Here is a 19,166-nt window from a genome sequence, read left to right on the forward strand (position 1 = left end):
ATTATAAGCTATCTACAAATCTGAAAGGAAATGACACCAAATCTTTAAAACAAAGGTGCATTGTAAAGATGAGTGAATGTAACTTTTTTTTAAAGAAATTTGCTCTACGCAAGGTCAAATGCTCTCACAAAAAAAATAATGATGAAAGTTACAGGTGAGCGTTGTATTCAGTAAATACTGTATCATACCTTCAGTTCAATTATACCTAGAATGTAATGATAAATGTATTTATTCTACATTTTGGCAATTTTACAAGACAGTGACTTGGCAAATTTACAGAAAATATACAAATTACGAATTTACAATAAGCAGTTCAAACATCGGCGAGCCCAAAACGCATGTAAGAGTCCGAAAAAAACCAAAAGTATGTCAGTCAAAAATAGCACCAATGGAAATTTTTAAACAATCCCCCCAAAAAATATGCAATAAAGTAGTAAAAACCAAAAAATGCATATACAAAAGAAAAAAATAAAGATTTGAAAACACGAAAATTCATGATCAAAAACGTCAGGAAAAAAAAATCAGTCAAAATAACCCCTCACAACCAAATCAGTAAGAACGCTCTCATTAATTATTGCTTTACAGTCAATCCCATCTTCTCCAATAATGAAATTATCTTCAGGTTCATACAGGCCTTCTTTATCTTCAAGCTGACATAGTAAAGTATCATTTTCATATGTTGGAAAATAATACTGAGGCTGATTCCATTTGGTTGATGACAATATACAGTCCTTTACACTTTTAGTGATTGCATCAATTAATGTAAGAGAACTATCCGAATCATTCTCGACGTTGTCAATCTTTTCTTGTTTCTCTCTTTGTCGTAACTGATGGACTGTACGTCTTATGTAATTAACCATCTTAACTTGTTGATAGAAGCTCAGGTTCATTGTCATGCGCATTTCAGGAAAATCGAATCCATGAACTCTTTTCATATGCTCGAAAACACGATCTTGTGTATTGAATGAAGATGTGCAGAAAAAACAAACTGCGGTTTGTCCTTCATCTTCCCAACCAGTCCAATCATCATTCCCTTCCAACTGATCTGGCTCACTTTGCAAAACTTCCCAATTTTTACCAAGTTCAAGATAGTTTATAATGTAGTATTTATCGTAAAGTTTATTCTTTGGATTCAGTCGACGGTGAGACTTTTTTCTCATATGTTCTCGTAATGAGGCACGATCCTTGAATACTTTGTCACAAAAGAGACACTCAAGACTACTCAACTTTTTCTCAATCTCATCGAGAAAATCTTCAACATATATCAAATTGTGAGGATGTCCAACATTGAAATTGTGATCTTCATTCATATGGTTGAATAGCTCATTACGATTTCCAATAAATAATTTTGTACAAAATAAGCACATTCTTTCAAATTCTTCATTTTCACGTTCTTTTGTTTGTACTTCAATGAGATCTTTTAATCTTTTGAGTTGTAGTGCTTCGCGAACTTTTCTATCTTCAGGTAATGCATCACATAATAAATAATATTTTTCACTCTCACCAACATCTTTAGGGCTCATATTTGTATTAATAGAAGCACAAAATTCTTCAATCGGTTTTTCAGTGAAGCGCTTTTTCCAATATATTGCGTATTCTCTTAAATTTGCAATAAGTTTTACATCTGCAATAACCAATTTATGTTCCACCACAAGATGGCATAAATATTCATCATATTGTGACTTTTGATCAATGTCCTTATAAACATTTGCACATAGTACGCAAGGAGTATCCTCGGGACTACAGTCTGTCTCGAAAACAAGATGAAATTTTTCCTCACCTGATGTGATTTGATTAAGCAAGGATGCTTTTTCCGGAAATGACAAAGGTTCCAATATACAATCCCTTGCTAAATTATCATTCATATTTTCTCTCAACTTCTGTTCGAGTATTGAATTTTCTTCTTCATCTTGAGTCTCTTTTTCATCACTTTTACTAAGCAATTTAAGGCTTTCATTACCATTCTCTGCCTTGTCACAAATACGTTCACTAAATAAAGTGGCATTGGTGACATCTACAAGTTCAATATCATCTACATTTGATTGTCTTTGTGGAATACCTTCATGTTCATTTTCAATATTGATATCTTCTACATGTTTCTTGGCATTGTTATTTGCAACATTATCAAAAATTTCCGAACTATCTCCAAGTTCCTTCACTTTACAATTATTTTTCTTCAATTCTTCTGTAACTCCCGACTCAGTTTTTTTCATGTTGTCTTGGTATTTATCACGAACGACATTTGTCAGGTGTGTAGAAGTGTTCAAGTCTAAATGCGATGATATTTTAGCGCTTTCGTCACGATCTATACATAAATTGTCAGGCGTGATATTTTCAGCGCCAGATGAGCCTGTTCTGAGTTCTTGTGGCTCGTTCCATTTCGTAACTTCCACCTCAGCACGTTGCGATAAATTACCATCTTCGTTGTCCTGTTTATTTTCGGGAAGGTGACGTTTGTCTTCCCTTTTGTTCGAACTTTCAACAAGCTGGATATTGAAATTTATATCAGGCAAATCCTCCTCCACAGAAGCTTCACTTGGCACGATTGACATAACGAGAGGAGTCAATGCAGACACAACTAATACCGGTATACGGGCTTTGGACACAGCCGCACTCAATCGAGATAAATTGCGGTCAACCAAGCGGATTCCTGAATTTCTTCTGTCTGCGTCGTACCCAACGAGCGAAGTCAGCGAACGCTGATTTCTCAATGACTTTTTTTCCATTTGAATAAATAAAGTTAATCATACACAATTTTATATATTCAGTATTGATAATTTGAAACATGAACCATTTATAAACCTATGTGTAGTTGTTACATTCGACATATATTCCATTTACAAGGTCATTTACCTTGCTGTTATCAAAATAGGAAAAGTTTTCATGATTGCGTACATACCCCGGGAAACGAAAATATGACGATTGTCGAATCACATAGATAGAAATTACACGCAAATTTAAAATGGCGAATTTTGGAAAGCGAGCACAACCCTCAAAACAATTTAAAAAAAACGAGAAATATCATGTGTCCGCTCACCAGCACACACACGTTAAAATCACAAACCTAGTTGAATTAAACCGTATTAGTATATATTTACGGTTAAACGAGACTTGGAAAAAATACGCAAATATATTAAACTTTCGGGCTGTTTATTCCCTGTATGATTCTAGTCTGCCGTGGGAGCGCAATATTGTAGGGCTGTAGAGTGTAGGCTACGTAAGTTTTATTTCTATGGAATGAAATACGGCGCTCCAGAAGTGTGTGTACCAATATGGAGGTAACTTATTCGCCGACTTTACATCAAGTTGTGTAAATTATGGCCTAACCCCCAACCTGGTACACACACTACGAGAGTGCCCAAAATACTATATTAGAGGCGGGGTTATTAACTTTAAGCCAATGAATTTCAATTGAGCAGTCATGGTGTTCTTTTTCAATTTGTTCAAGTAAATTATTTGTTGGACCGAGTTACGAGTTTATTTCTATATGTTATAAGAGGTGATTCAGACATATTACAAGATACTGCAGCTTTTCATGAGGTATTAATACTAGTCCGAGTAGTTTTAATTCGTGGATATAATGGAGCAACGGTGGGGCAAAGCTGCACATGGATATATCGCCGGATAACAAGCGATTCGTATAGACCAGTGGTTGTCAAACCAGAGCCATTGTATAATGGCTCTGGACAAACGGTGAAGCGCGCTCCACAAGAGGGGCGTAGAGGGAGAGTTTATTTGTTTTGTCCACCAGAAAACATATACACAACAAAAACATGATTAATAAAAAGCGAAACAGTTCTCGGTATAGACTGGGTGGCAACGATACGACCATGCGGTCATCGGAGTCTGTTACCACTGGGGCTGGGCATTTCGAATCGAATAGTAAATTTTCGAATCGCCGCAATCTTGTTTTACTCTTGCCGCCAATGGTCGAGGTAAATTTCTCAATTCATTGAAGCCATATTTTTTCAACACAATTCTGACATATGACTCTTTTCTGTATTGAGGTATTGATGGAAACGTTTTTTTTTTTATTGTCAGGGATGTATTCTATGTTTCCAGTAATTTATGTGTCTGGAGGACCTAAAATAATAAGAAAGTTACATACAATTTCATACCTTTCAAGTATTCGAGATTCGATTCGAAAAAATTATACGATTCGATTCTGAAATCATCAGGTATTCGAAAATGCCCAGCCCTAGTTACCACCCAACATTAATATCAATAAACATGAATAAAAAATGCTTCAGATATGTTTTAACATATTTTAGGTGTGTCCAAAAACAACATTAAATTTCCACGGAAAGAAAGAAAAATTACTAAAATATTCGCGTATACACAATAGGGCGAATAGGCAATAACATATAGGCGTTTAAAGTTAAATAGAATTTCGGACATGTTGCACACTTGATCAAGTGTGGTATTGGTCAAATTTTACATGAATATGTATTTTTGAGTATAATTATGGATGCATCAATTGCGTGGAATCGCAGACAATTTTTTTTTAGACTTACATTTTAAAACTTTTCATTCATTTTCCATTCACGTATTTTTTGGATAAAGCAACATACTTTCGCCTTACTATCTGTTATTTGCAGCTTATCGTTAGCTAGTTGTTCTTGAAGTGGGGCGCGAGACTTGACAAATTCTAGAATGGGAGCGCGGCTTCAAAAACTCCCGAGAACCACTGATGTAGACGAATCCGTCAAGATGAATGTTGCACATTCATCCCCGAAGTGATTCGTGTCCAGCTCGGTAGCGCAGGCCGATATTTTATCAGTTAGTTGCACAAACTAACAAATTATCTATCTAATATTTTCGCGCGTCTGATGTATGAGCCGTGCACGTGGTACAAGCAGTTTGAAGCCCGACTGAAATAACTTCAAGACAAATTAGGGGTTTCTCAGCGCATTGTTGCCTTACAAACTTACATGCCAAATCCATCTGCAACACTCCACAATCTCAAACACAAGTCACATTTTGAACTGTCAGAAAAAGCTCTACTGCTTATATGATATATAATATATATTTGATGACAATATATAAGCAATGAGAATCTAATCATTATCTGTGCAAAAAAGTATATATTAATCACACATATACCAGTTTTAATATTGAAGTACTGGTAATGATTTAGTCAAAATGAACAACGACATTTATATTGATTTCTTCTAAGAATCATCTATATAAAATTAGGATTACAAGCAGCATGTAGTAGGGAATCACAATGGTATAACACCTTAAATGACATTTTAACATCTATATATCTTCATAGAGTCAGTGCTTAAAATCTCCAACAAATTGTCATCAGAATTACACATAAAAGAGAGTTAGTATTAAAACATTGCAATTAGTGCAATGCTGATCTGGCTTTCATTGTAGAAAAGGAACAAACTCAAGTCTAACCTTAAAATGTTGAATTACAAAATCAAGACACCGTATATGTAGATAATTAGTCTATACATGCATAGAAACATCATAAATATATCATATACATTGTGTATTATGCATTCAACTAAATTATGGCTATGAAACTGCAAGCAGGATAACAAAAAATGAAAATATATCTATAGGAACAGCAGCGGGATTGGGTTAATTAGATAAATCACAAAAAATCTCATTTATTTTGAAGGCCTATATCACATACTTCAATGCAATACTACTGCAAATGGGAATTAAATGAAATTCGATTGAGCAAGAAAGGGTTAGACTTAGAGTTATATACGCATGGTTCATTACCACCAGGAGTGGGGAAGTTTTGTTGGAGCTACCAGAAATTTAATTATTTTTTCACTTTTAGAATTTACTAATACTCCATACCTACACAAAAAAAACATTATTGGCTATGGAGCTTAGCCCCAAGCTGGGTTCGGAACTGAAGTCACTGCTCACTTTGCAGATTGTCATACCACAAAACATATTTGAAATGAACAAATAAAAATTCATTCTAAAAACTTGAATCTTTAGCACACATTACATAAAAAGCAGATATTTAATTCATAGCGGCATTTAACAGCATCTACTTCACAGCTTAGGTTGATGCCCTAGTCACAATGCTGATACTTTTTTATCCAAATTTTCAGCAAGCTTGTCCATAAATTCAAAGGTGTTCAAGTAGTCGGATCTTGTAACGCTATATAAAAGAAATTTCAATAAATTATTCCGTAAAAGTAGCTCCAGTGGTTGAGTGGTAAATAGGCAATGTAGGCATAAAATAAAAATCATATTGAGAGTGAGCACAAAACAGTTTGATACAGAATAACACCATTTAATCAAATTTACCAATTAGCGATTCAAATTTACTTAAGTAACATGTTTGGCCGAAAAAGAAGAAAAATAATAAATATGATCGAAGCCCCCAAAAACTTATTCATTTATATGAGATGTCAACTAAAGACTTATCAAGGTTTTCAAATTTGAACCATCAAAATGCCATGTTATAATTCAGCCTTCATCTTTAAACTCACATGAAAATGAATTTTGTAAATAAAATTTTGCAGTGTTTAAGCCTACTCTGATAGATAGACTGTTAGAAAAGTTTAAAAATTTTGTCTGAAATGCTGACTCTATGTTCCGTGGAAAAACAAGATGCCAGCTTCAACCATTGGGAAAATAAGACTGGGTTTAGACGCCTTCTTCAGTGAATACATGTCTATCTCCATGATCCTTCTCCGACAGAAGAATCAAAATCATATCCTACCTCCCACCTACCCAGTCAGGTTCACGCTGTGTGATTCACAATTATTTCCAAAACCTTCAATTTCGTAATTAACTCACTTTGAAATTCCTTTGATGCAACCAGCTAAATCCTTGGTCATAAATCCAGCCTCAATAGTCTCTATACATGTTGTTTCCAATGATTTTGCAAATTTTTCCAAAGCTTCATTCTTATCTAGTTTTGCTCTATGTGACAGACCACGGGTCCATGCGAATATGGATGCTAAACAAAAGTGTTCAGTATGTTATTCTGAAAATCTATAACTATAATGATGAACAACAATTTGCTGTTATTTAGGGCTGGTAATACAGAAATATATTGCTGCCTATCAAAGCAAAAACACATATGAAAAGTTATATAATTCACTCACAGACTACTAATTTGTATTTATTCATTATGAAAATAGGTACTCCCGTAGTATGTGTACCGGATTAGGGTTAGGCCATAATTTTATTCTGTTTCCATTATTTTAGTTCTATTACGAGTTTGGGGACTGCCTGTGTTAACCAAGTGAATATACCCCCGCCCATAGGATTCAGTCCCTTCACACAACTTGATGTTAAGTAAGCGAACAAAATTTGCTACCTCCATATTGGTACACACACTTCCGAAGTGCCTGAAAATAACTTTCTTAAGATTGCATTTGCAAAAGCTGATGCCACACACTAGAATATAGGTTTCTCCAATACAGTAGGAGCTTTTACCTATTGGGTTTGTTGAAGTTTCTTTTCCTTGTTGGTGTTGTCTGTAATGCCTTGTCACAGTGCCATGAGCTGCCTCCGCTTCGACAGTTTTACCATCAGGGCAAATTAATACAGAAGTCATCATTCCAAGAGAACCATACCCTATGAAAATAATACAATTTAGACTTCAAAACCATAATATAGCATTGAATTTGAAGACACATTATCAAATCACAGTAAGACTAGAAAACTGACGAGGCATCTTGATCAGGAAATCGTGAACCCACTGAGAGGGTTAGAGACCTGCTCCCAGAGGGTATGAGAACTCGGAATTTGGGTGAGTCTGGTTAAGCAATCATAAATAAGAAAAAGCATTCACTATGCTTCAATTTTAACAAAGACACTGCATATATTTATGTACTACTGTAATTTACTTTTGCATCATTTGCAAATACTCATCCGATTTTTAGTGTTGTTTTATTTTAGTGTCAGATACACAAAAAAATTGAAAATACTGTAATAAATTTGCTATCAAGTATACAAAGAATATTATTTTTTGCGATTTTAGAAAAAGATGAAAAAGAGAAAGTCAGGATTCACTTGAATAGACCAGGCAACAGAAGTGTAATAATTTAATTAAAAAAAACATACTGGTATTCCTTTAATAAAGAGTTATTCTTTTTCAAGGCATCTTTAATAGGTGGTAAATTGTCTGTAATGAGATCGCTTTCTCGATAAAAAATAAATAAAACAAGATCCAACAACAACAACTTACCTTGTGCCACAGAATCTGATTGTACATCACCATCATAATTTTTACAAGCCCAAACAAATCCTCCTTCAGACTTCATGGCTTGTGCAACCATGTCATCAATCAGACGATGTTCGTACCAGACATTCAAAGCTTCAAATTTGGATTTGTAATCTCTGTAAATATAAAAATCATGAAGTGCTTTTGTTCCATAGAACACAATAAATGAGTCCTTCAGTGTGTATTCATAGTTTAGTGGAATTATATATAAAATTGACTAATGAATATTCTTTCCCGCGAACTAGACCAAAGTGACCAGCACAGCATTATTAAATCAACTTCGATGCGTCCAACATACGATAATAGAAAAATATGAATTGTAAGTCTGACATTAGGATTCTAAAGTATTTTTTGGCATGCATCAAGTGTTTAAGCGAACAAATTAGTGAATTAAAGAGCATGAGATAAAAATGTGTTCAATGGTTTAAAATAATTTTCGGGAGAATTTACATTGAAAAATGGATTGGAGTACTGGGACGACATAATCAGTCTGAGACAGTAAGAGGCAAATATCTTTAAAGTTACATAAAGCAGCAAATTTAGGAAAACCTGATACTTTCATATTTATATGCTTGAATTAAAGAAAATTTTCATACTAGATGAACAGAGGAAATTATAGAAATGATAAACACACCTTTCATATATTTCCTGAAAAATATCTTTGAATCTCCCGTCATATTTTTTCAAAATAGTATTCTTGGTACTGAGATATAGAGGCCATTTCTTATCCAGTGCATAGTTGAAGCAGCAGTGAGCAAAATCTCCAATGGATTTATCAGTATTGTACATTGCCATAGCAACTCCACCAGTACCTGTGTATAAAGTAAACAAAAAGAATTAATTAACTGAAAATTATGCACCGTTAATTAACTAACACCATTAATCATGAAAGATAAAAGACCCTAATTAAGCTCAATAATACACTATTGAACAACATTCTTTTGTGCTATTAGTACATTAATTAAACTTTAAATAATGATAATTCAATATAGTTTGTGAAATTAATAGTTAACTATCTGAATATCAAAGAGCCAATTCCCCAAATACCTCTATTCGAGGATATAACAAAAAATAAATTGAATGAACTGTATTTCACTATCAAGCACGTAAATTCATATATAACGAGTTATATATCACACAATATCATAATGCCATTCAAGTGTTGAAATGATAATGAACCTGGAAGGTTAGCAAGTGTCCCAGCAGGGCTGTGGGTTAGGTTGCCAGGGCCACCGACACCCCAGGTATATGGTGAGATGAAGCTTCTTTCATGATTATTCCATGATCGGTGCTTTTTACCGGTATGTCTTTTTTCAGACCCTTCAACTGATCACCCACCTCGTTTTAAACATGATGATTACCAACATCGCACGCTTACGTCACACCACCCGGACTGGCCCAGTTTGACACAGTATTTTTCTGATGGCAAAGTTATTGAAACTTACTAACAATCATTCTGGTCCAAATTCAACCAAACCTTGCCATTATCCATAAAATTAACTGTACAAACAACTATCAATTGTCCCATTACCTTCAAATTGGAAGACTTCATATTCTTGAACTTTGTCACCATTCTCCGGTGTGAATTTGATAGTCAATTTCCCAGGTCCAGGAACAACAAAATCTGTAGCTTTATACTGAAATAATAAAAAAAATTATTTTCCATCACTTCAATTTTAATAAATTATAAATTGCTCATTCAAATCCTAACAAACCTGGTCACCATATGCATGTCTGCCAATAATAATTGGTTTCTTCCATGTTGTCACTAGACGCGGAATATTGCTGCAAATAATTGCTTCACGAAAGACAGTTCCACCAAGGATATTTCTGCAGAAAGATGAAAAATTCAAATATATTGATATAACATACAATGTATTTGATCCATCCAACAGAAAAATTACACGATCCACTTGTATAATAAACAAGAGAGCGATGGTCAAATACTTGGACACGAAGGCCAAAACGAGGTAGTAGCCTATGGGTAGCCTATGCAATCTGTCAGAGTAGACAACCAGAACTACAGCCTTCAGCCGATCACCAGATAGCGCGAACGCGGAACCACCAGAAGGTGAACCATTTTTGACGACTTCGCACATACAAAACAAATCTCATAAAGCCCACAGAAAGTTTTCAAAGAAATAAAATAATAGCCTTGTAGCGAAAAATACAATGTTTAACCACTGAAAATTTCGAAGCAATTGGTCCAGTAGGCCTAGTTGAAGAGAAAAGAGATATTTTCACAAGAAGAAGAAAACTAAAAAGAAATACCAACAAGATGAAGAACAACATAATAAAAAATCAATCCATAGGTCCACTACGTGTCCAATAATAGATAAAACAGGGTGCAACTATAGCTCGAGGTCTACCGCAAAAAGTCGCCTACCGAAATGCAGTTTGAGATCAATCACATTAGGGTTAGGGTCAGATCCATGCCATACATCACTAAATTAAATGTAAAGGAAGAAGCGATATCCATTAGGGATGAAAAAAAATGCAGTGCAAGACCTTGTGATAGTTGGAGGTAGATCTGACACTATGGTAGAACCTAAAACATTTCTTGTAAAATTCTTGTTAACCAGTGTCATTTACTTGTAATACAACACTGCACTGTTACAAATTACATTTGGTATATATATAATTTCACAGAGCATATGAAACTACCAAAATTAGCAATCAATGATATTGATCTATAATAAATTATGTGTTTTAAAGCAAGTGATGTATATGAAGTGAGTGTTCCAATACCTGATTGTTCCATTTGGTGATCTCCACATTTTCTTCAACTTGAATTCTTCAACCCTATTCTCATCAGGAGTAATAGTTGCACATTTGATTCCAACATTATATTTCTTGATGGCTTCAGCAGCATCCACTGTTACTTTGTCATCTGTTTTGTCTCTGTATTCGATTCCCAAATCATAACTGAAGAGCAAAATAATGAATGAATATGTGTTAAAATGTGGGTCTGGTATAGTAGAGTACCACAGATACGACCAGCGGGCGTGGCTTATTAATTTTTGCTTATGTCATTCCTAACCCCCATCTGACTTACCCCAAAGTGTTTTCTAAAGAGTATAAATAGAATAAGGTATAAATAGTATTTTATAATAATAATGTTCCAATCTACAACTGAGAATACTGGATTAAATTTAAAAAAAAAAAGAAACAAAACATGATTAAGTAAACTTTTTCTGTGGTGTTAACTAGGCAAGTGCAGTTTTAAGTATTCTGTGGCATCTGCAGCTGCCGCAAAACCATGGCGGTATTTCCATACCATGGCCGCTACGGCCAAACTCATGGCAACTGACTTTTTAGCTGCCACAAACCAATGTCGAGCTGCCGTTACCGCGGCAGCAAATTGAAAACCAATGGCAGGTAAAATTTTGCTGCCGTAACCGCGGCAGGTGGGCCGTAAAGACAGGGCTGTCTATTATTGTGACAAATATTGGGTAAGTTGGAACGTTTTTTTTATGGATACAGTTTTGATTGATTTGGGGTTAGGGTTAGGGTTTAAGTAGATATAATTCCACATGATCAAATAAAATCTGGTACATTAATTTGTGAATATACCGTTAATACTGATTACTGAATAGCGCTATAAAACCATGGCAAGAGCTGCCGCGGTTCGTTCGTGGCAGGAGCTGCCATGAAGTGGTAAGAACTGCGCCTCTAACTAGGAGTAAGTTAAAATTTATTGTGTTCATTACAATATAAAGCAGTTGATATATGAAATAGCTACTATAAAAACATTATCTTCATAGAATCAGAAGTATATATTATTAAAAGATAAGAAAGCCAAAGAATGATAAATGAGCTAGTAAAAAGTGTAAGCACAATTTTGCAAATGAAAAGGAATGGCATTAAAAAAGAATCATTGTTATCTGAGGAACATGGAAACATAGAAATTTGTACAATTTAAAAATTGAGTCAAGCGCAACAAACAGAAGAATAAAAGATTGATTTACCATTTAATATCAAGATCAACATATTTTAAAATGAGTTTTTCTTTGATTAATTCCCAGATAATTCTAGTCATTTCATCTCCAAGCACTTCCACAACAGTTCCACCTTGAATTTTTCCCATGGTTGAGGATTAAAATATAATGATAGAATACAATATACAGCAAAAGAGATACAGTACCTAATAACCTATTCCCTACGAACAAATGAGGAATAATTATTGGTTGAAATTGAAGTTTAATTGAATTAGATTTGGGTATGATACCGGTACTGTAATACTACAACTTTCACACTACACTATTCATAAATCTAAAAATACCAATTAAAATAAGAATACCAATTAGAAGATTAGTGTGACCTGAACATTCGCCGGTTGCACCGTAATATTTCACACTATTGCTGAATTCCCATATGGTTGATTTTCCACACTTGATGCCAATCAATTCCCCTCCACGCCTTTCCGTCCTCGCAATCAATTCAAATTTCCGGACAACACTAAAAGGCTGAAGGAAGAAACGGATGAAGTGGAGGGAAAACGGAAGTTGAAGTGTTCCCAAAGGTGAAAAATTAAAAAACACTAAAAGGCTGAACACTAAAAGGAAGAAGTGGATGAAATTTCTTCCGACGGGTAGTTAGGTGGCTGAAGTCACTAAAAAGCTGAACACTAAAAGGAGGAGGTGGATGAAATATTTTCCGACGAATAATGAGGTGGTTGAAGTCACTAAAAAGCTGAACACTAAAAGGAAGAAGTGGATGAAATTTCTTCCGACGAATAATATGGTGGTTGAAGTCACTAAAAAGCTGAACACTAAAAAGAAGAAGTGGATGAAATTTCTTCCGACGAATAATGAGGTGGTTGAAGTCACTAAAAAGCTGAACACTAAAAGGAAGAAGTGGATGAAATTTCTTCCGACGGGTAGTTAGGTGGCTGAAGTCACTAAAAAGCTGAACACTAAAAGGAAGAGGTGGATGAAATATTTTCCGACGAATAATGAGGTGGTTGAAGTCACTAAAAAGCTGAACGGTAAAAGGAAGAAGTGGATGAAATTTCTTCCGACGAATAATGAGGTGGTTGAAGTCACTAATAAGCTGAACACTAAAAGGAAGAAATGGATGAAATTTCTTCCGACGGATAATGAGGTGGCGGAGGTCACTGAAAAGCTGAACACTAACAGAAAGAAGTGGATGGAATTTCTTCCGACGGGTGGTGAGGTGGCTGAGGTCACTAAAAATCTAATCACTATAAGGAAGAAGTACGTTAGGGTTAGATGATATTTTGTCCTATCAATTTTGAGGTGGTTGAAGTCACTAAAATACCGAACATTGGGAGAGTTAAATAGCCAAAACATATCCCGACGGAAGTGAGATTGGATGAAGACCCTGAAAGCGGACTGATGAGTAGGCATGCCCCTTTTAGATTTATGAATTGAATCGATTCAAATCGCAATTTTTTTCGAATCTGATTTACGCGATTCGAAAGAAAGAGAGCCGTTTAGCGAAGAAAAACAAACACTCCAAATAACACCAATTGCCAGACGGGAATGTAAATGAATTTTTCGTTATTTACTTTTATTGATCTGCCTTCATTCATTTTCATGTTCAGCGCAACACACCCTGATCATCACTCGAGATGCTGACGTGCTGTGTGGGTAATTAATTTCCTTCAATCTGTCAGTTGAGTGACTGACCTAAGTTTCTATCACACGCAAATTTAAATGGATCGTATACCCGAAAGTTCATTGCAATTTTGTTAAAAATATGCAACAGCACACCTTCTCTGCGACTAAGTTATGGTACGCCTTGACATGATTTGATAAACGATCAGATACCGACTTCTAGAAAACATTTAATTTTGATTGAAATTTAATTTAAACTTCGTTGAAATTGAAATATTGGTACTACTGAAGTATGCGCACCAAGATGTCGCACAACCTGATCCCTAACCTCGTACACCAGTGATTTTCAACCTTTTTTGTATCGCGGAACACTTTTTTTATTCTAAAATTGTGACGGAACACCAAATGAGATTTTTGGAAATAAACTATATTATGCAATTAACTGACATCGATCATTTCGGAAAAAAATAAATTAACGAGATTTAATATTAGCATGTCAACTTCAGCTGGAAAAGACGTTACACATATTCCGATTCAGAGCTACCGATGAGCTAGGAACAGAAATGGTATTTTAATGTAATATCTGGGCCTGTTTCGATGAGTTTCAATTTTTTATTCTGGCTGGAATTTAATTGAGAGAGACAAACACGCAGCTCTTTCTCGACGACTCTCAATTTTTCGTGTTTTTATACTCTTATGGCGGCCAAGAAAAGGGTGGGCAAAATCGAATATTTTTTTCGAATCAAATAATTCGAATATTCTTAACAAATACCGAATAGTCCAATACCGAATATTTTTTATACGCAACAGGGTCCAGAACGTCGGAGGTAGATTTGGAAATTAATAGAAACATTGAAAATCGGCAACAAAGCGATTTTTACTGGTTAATTTCGTCATATGCGCTGATATTTTGTCCCCCTGAACGTTTTTAAATTCCCGCCATTTGTTCTTTTGCGCAACTATTAATTCCCGTGGGTCGGCGGAGATCGAAGTTTCATATTATTGATATAACTATGAGTTCACATCAGCGACAGATTTTAATGACATTAAGGAGTGATTTCAGAGCCAAATTAATTGTATTCTGATATTTATCTTTTGCGCCGACTCTGATCTAACTTATCGCCGTTTGCAAATTAAATGTCCCAGTTTTAAGCAAATTATATTATCATTATCGTCAACGGGATGCACACATTTATTATTAAGACGACAATTGACTTTCTTAGGCTCAGTGTTATTTTCGAAATAAATCAATTTGATACTGTGATTAGATAAATCTGTGAAGCTGTGATTGCGTGAATAAAGAATGTTGATTTAAAATCTGAAATAAAGGCATTTCTACGTTGTCGTTTGGCAGCACTCTTGAACGATATTTTACATACGCGACCTGATACCAAAAAAATTGTAAACAATTTTGTGCCCAAGTGCTTTTCGTACCTAGTACCTAATTAATCACCTCAAGTCACCATTTATTTTACAACAAATCAATACCCCGACCAATATCATAGCTAATATCGTTACCGGGAAATTCATAATTTTATTTACGGAATTTGCAAATTCAACACTCCAAAAAAAACGTCTTTGTAACTCTTAATTTCCGAAAATGATTTTCTATTCGGGTCATGCATGCGGAGGCTAATAACATCTTTAAAATCTGGTAACTTTATTTTAGATATCTCATTTGGGTTGACGTTTCTACATTTACGGACTAGTGCCGGCACGCTTTTTGCATAATAACAGTGGAAGCCGAGGGTGAATTCTCGCGTAATCCAAGCGATCGATTTACCGGCGTGAATTCCGTGCCCAAGCAAAGCGGTACAGATTATGTGGTATTGTACATACGAATAGTAAAATGGCATTCGAATATTTTAATATTGTATTCGCTATTCGAATATTTTGCACAGCCCTAGACCGGCCATGCTTAAAAACTCATTTCGCAAAGATAGGTAGTGGAAAATGATAGCAAGATTGGAAGCGGTTGTGAACCGCGCTTTGTGAAATTTATATAAATCCATCGGACGGTTAAATATCAGTTATGACGTCATAATACTGCAAAAAAGCAATTTTCTGCGGAACACCCGGAGGTCTCTCGCGGAACACCGGTGTTCCGCGGAACACCGGTTGAAAATCAATGATCTATAGCAGTGGCCGGCAACCTTTTTTCAGTAACGGACCGGTAAAGCCTGACCAAAATTTTGGCGGACCACCTTTATACAAACGAACTAATCTAATGTAATAAATAATATGCGTTAGAAAATGTATGTTGACAATACATTCAAAAACGAAGGTGATACTATTCACGTAACGTATTTCTTACGTTAAACCCACTTCGATCTTTCGTTTTTGTAATTGCCATTTTAAAACCCAACCTCACATGAAGATAACAATGGCATTGTACGTTTTCATGTCACCTTTCTGCGGACCGGTAGTGACCTTTCCGCAGACCGGCGATGGGCCGCGGCCCGGTGGTTGCCGACTACTGATCTATAGTATATGAAGGAATTTGCATACAATAAACAATGGAATAACTGTTATCTACAACATGACTATATTACCATGCATTTCATGTTTGCAGATTACTGCGATATATTTTTATATACCATGAGTTACGTTATCAGAATTAAATTAATACGGCAAGCATTTAAAATAGTGCTATCGGTCATAGATTTGAACATTTTGCGCAACACAAAATCATCCTAGTAAAAGTCCATACTTTTAAATACCAACCATTATCCAAATTATTTGCCAAAAAGCGGGATAAAGTATAAATTATATATCTGACTTGCGACAATTTTTTCGTGAGTACGTAAATACGAATGGATTTTTTTTATATTCGGGCACTTCAATGTCCGCATATATATCTTTTATTATTTTATAAATACGAAAATATGTATCAAGAATTAATTATAATCGGGCAGTTTACCACACATTTTAAGTCCATGGATCGCCGTTGTATTTTGTAAATACGAAAATAGGAATCAAAAATTAATAATAATTGCCGTGATATTTGCCGTGATTAATAATAGATTGCCGTGATATTGTGCCCGAATATAATTTATTTTTGATTCCGTATTTCATTCCTTGAACTTAATATCTGTTTTTATAAATTTTGCAAGCAGTTCACGCACGAAGACTTTGAATAATGATGTATTAGTCAAATCGAAGTCCTGTTAGACCACTGGTTCTCAACCAATGGGCCATGGGCCACTGGTAAGCCTCAGAGGCATTTTGAGGTGGGCCACAAACATATTATAAATTACAAGGTTTGTTGATCTAGAACAGCTAGATATGAAAATATATATATATTAATTTGTTTGCACATTACATCAGAATTAAAAAGAATATAACGAGAATGGCATGGCCTTCAATTCGCCAGGCTCGAACTGAGCATAACATATAAAAAATTAACAAAAAACGAATCCACGAGGACATTGTCTCATAAATACGAACAGAACAAACATTAAATTACCCAATTCCTAATATATTAAATTTTCAAGTATTCCTCACTAACCATCGGAAGAAATTTCATCCACTTCTTCCTTTTAGTGTTCATCTTTTTAGTGACTTCAACCACCTCATTATTCGCCGGAAGAAATTTCATTCACTTCTTCCTTTTACTGTTCATCTTTTTAGTGACTTCAACCACCTCATTATTCGTCGGAAGAAACTTTATTCACTTCTTCCTTTTAGTGTACAGTTTTTAGTGACTTCAACCACCTCATTATTCGTCGGAATTTTTTTTATCCACTTCTCCCTTTTAGTGTTCAGCTTTTTAGTGACTTCAACCACCTCATTATTCGTCGGAAGAAATTTCATCCACTTCTTCCTTTTAGTGTTCAGCTTTTTAGTGACTTCAACCACCTCATTATTCGTCGGAAGAAATTTCATCCACTTCTTCCTTTTAGTGTTCAGCTTTTTAGTGACTTTAACCACCTCATTATTCGTCGGAAGAAATTTCATCCACTTCTTCCTTTTAGTGTTCAGCTTTTTAGTGACTTCAACCACCTCATTATTCGTCGGAAGAAATTTCATCCACTTCTTCCTTTTAGTGTTCAGCTTTTTAGTGACTTCAACCACATCATTATTCGTCGGAAGAAATTTCATCCACTTCTTCCTTTTAGTGTTCAGCTTTTTAGTGACTTCAACCACCTCATTATTCGTCGGAAAAAATTTCATCCACTTCTTCCTTTTAGTGTTCAGCTTTTTAGTGACTTCAACCACCTCATTATTCGTCGGAAGAAATTTCATCCACTTCTTCCTTTTAGTGTTCAGCTTTTTAGTGACTTCAACCACCTCATTATTCGTCGGAAAAAATTTCATCCACCTATTCTTTTTAGTGTTCAGCTTTTTAGTGACTTCAACCACCTCATTATTCGTCGGAAGAAATTTCATCCACTTCTTCCTTTTAGTGTTCAGCTTTTTAGTGACTTCAACCACCTCATTATTCGTCGGAAGAAATTTCATCCACTTCTTCCTTTTAGTGTTCAGTTTTTAGTGACTTTAACCACCTCATTATTCGTCGGAAGAAATTTCATCCACTTCTTCCTTTTAGTGTTCAGCTTTTTAGTGACTTCAACCACCTCATTATTCGTCGGAAGAAATTTCATCCACTTCTTCCTTTTAGTGTTCAGCTTTTTAGTGACTTCAACCACATCATTATTCGTCGGAAGAAATTTCATCCACTTCTTCCTTTTAGTGTTCAGCTTTTTAGTGACTTCAACCACCTCATTATTCGTCGGAAAAAATTTCATCCACTTCTTCCTTTTAGTGTTCAGCTTTTTAGTGACTTCAACCACCTCATTATTCGTCGGAAGAAATTTCATCCACTTCTTCCTTTTAGTGTTCAGCTTTTTAGTGACTTTAACCACCTCATTATTCGTCGGAAGAAATTTCATCCACTTCTTCCTTTTAGTGTTCAGCTTTTTAGTGACTTCAACCACCTCATTATTCGTCGGAAGAAATTTCATCCACTTCTTCCTTTTAGTGTTCAGCTTTTTAGTGACTTCAACCACCTCATTATTCGTCGGAAAAAATTTCATCCACCTATTCTTTTTAGTGTTCAGCTTTTTAGTGACTTCAACCACCTCATTATTCGTCGGAAGAAATTTCATCCACTTCTTCCTTTTAGTGTTCAGCTTTTTAGTGACTTCAACCACATCATTATTCGTCGGAAGAAATTTCATCCACTTCTCCCTTTTAGTGTTCAGCTTTTTAGTGACTTCAACCACCTCATTATTCGTCGGAAAAAATTTCATCCTCTTCTTCCTTTTAGTGTTCAGCTTTTTAGTGACTTCAACCACCTCATTATTCGTCGGAAGAAATTTCATCCACTTCTTCCTTTTAGTGTTCAGCTTTTTAGTGACTTTAACCACCTCATT

At 35.1% G+C, this 19,166-nt stretch overlaps 2 protein-coding genes across 2 annotated transcripts; both read right to left on the reverse strand.

Moving 5' to 3' along the window:
* Nucleotides 1–19: 19 nt before the first annotated feature.
* On the reverse strand, nucleotides 20–2,949 carry LOC120325824 (zinc finger protein 277-like). The gene has a single exon (XM_039391986.2). The coding sequence runs from the start codon at nucleotides 2,724–2,726 to the stop codon at nucleotides 522–524; it is 2,205 nt and encodes a 734-aa protein (XP_039247920.2). The 5' UTR covers nucleotides 2,727–2,949; the 3' UTR covers nucleotides 20–521.
* Nucleotides 2,950–5,009: 2,060 nt separating this feature from the next.
* LOC120326682 (isocitrate dehydrogenase [NADP] cytoplasmic-like) lies at nucleotides 5,010–12,389 on the reverse strand. The gene is made up of 9 exons (XM_039393009.2): nucleotides 12,181–12,389; nucleotides 10,961–11,137; nucleotides 9,928–10,042; nucleotides 9,744–9,849; nucleotides 8,847–9,024; nucleotides 8,177–8,328; nucleotides 7,423–7,563; nucleotides 6,778–6,940; nucleotides 5,010–6,133 (listed from the first exon to the last, which is right to left on the reverse strand). Exons 1-9 carry the CDS (start codon nucleotides 12,297–12,299, stop codon nucleotides 6,049–6,051), a joined length of 1,236 nt encoding a protein of 411 aa, XP_039248943.2. The 5' UTR covers nucleotides 12,300–12,389; the 3' UTR covers nucleotides 5,010–6,048.
* Nucleotides 12,390–19,166: the final 6,777 nt, after the last annotated feature.

The sequence above is a fragment of the Styela clava genome, chromosome 4, assembly GCF_964204865.1.
Source record: "Styela clava chromosome 4, kaStyClav1.hap1.2, whole genome shotgun sequence".
Classification (NCBI taxonomy): Eukaryota; Metazoa; Chordata; class Ascidiacea; order Stolidobranchia; family Styelidae; genus Styela; species Styela clava.

Bases quoted from the DNA above. Each gene is read 5' to 3' on its own strand.
- LOC120325824 (XM_039391986.2), bottom strand. From the start codon at position 2,726: ATGGAAAAAAAGTCATTGAGAAATCAGCGTTCGCTGACTTCGCTCGTT.
- LOC120326682 (XM_039393009.2), bottom strand. From the start codon at position 12,299: ATGGGAAAAATTCAAGGTGGAACTGTTGTGGAAGTGCTTGGAGATGAA. The intron at 11,138-12,180 runs GTAAATCAATCT...TTTGCTCTTCAG, and splicing joins GTTGATCTTGATATTAAATG to TTATGATTTGGGAATCGAAT. The intron at 6,134-6,777 runs GTGAGTTAATTA...TCTTTTATATAG, and splicing joins TGCATCAAAGGAATTTCAAA to CGTTACAAGATCCGACTACT.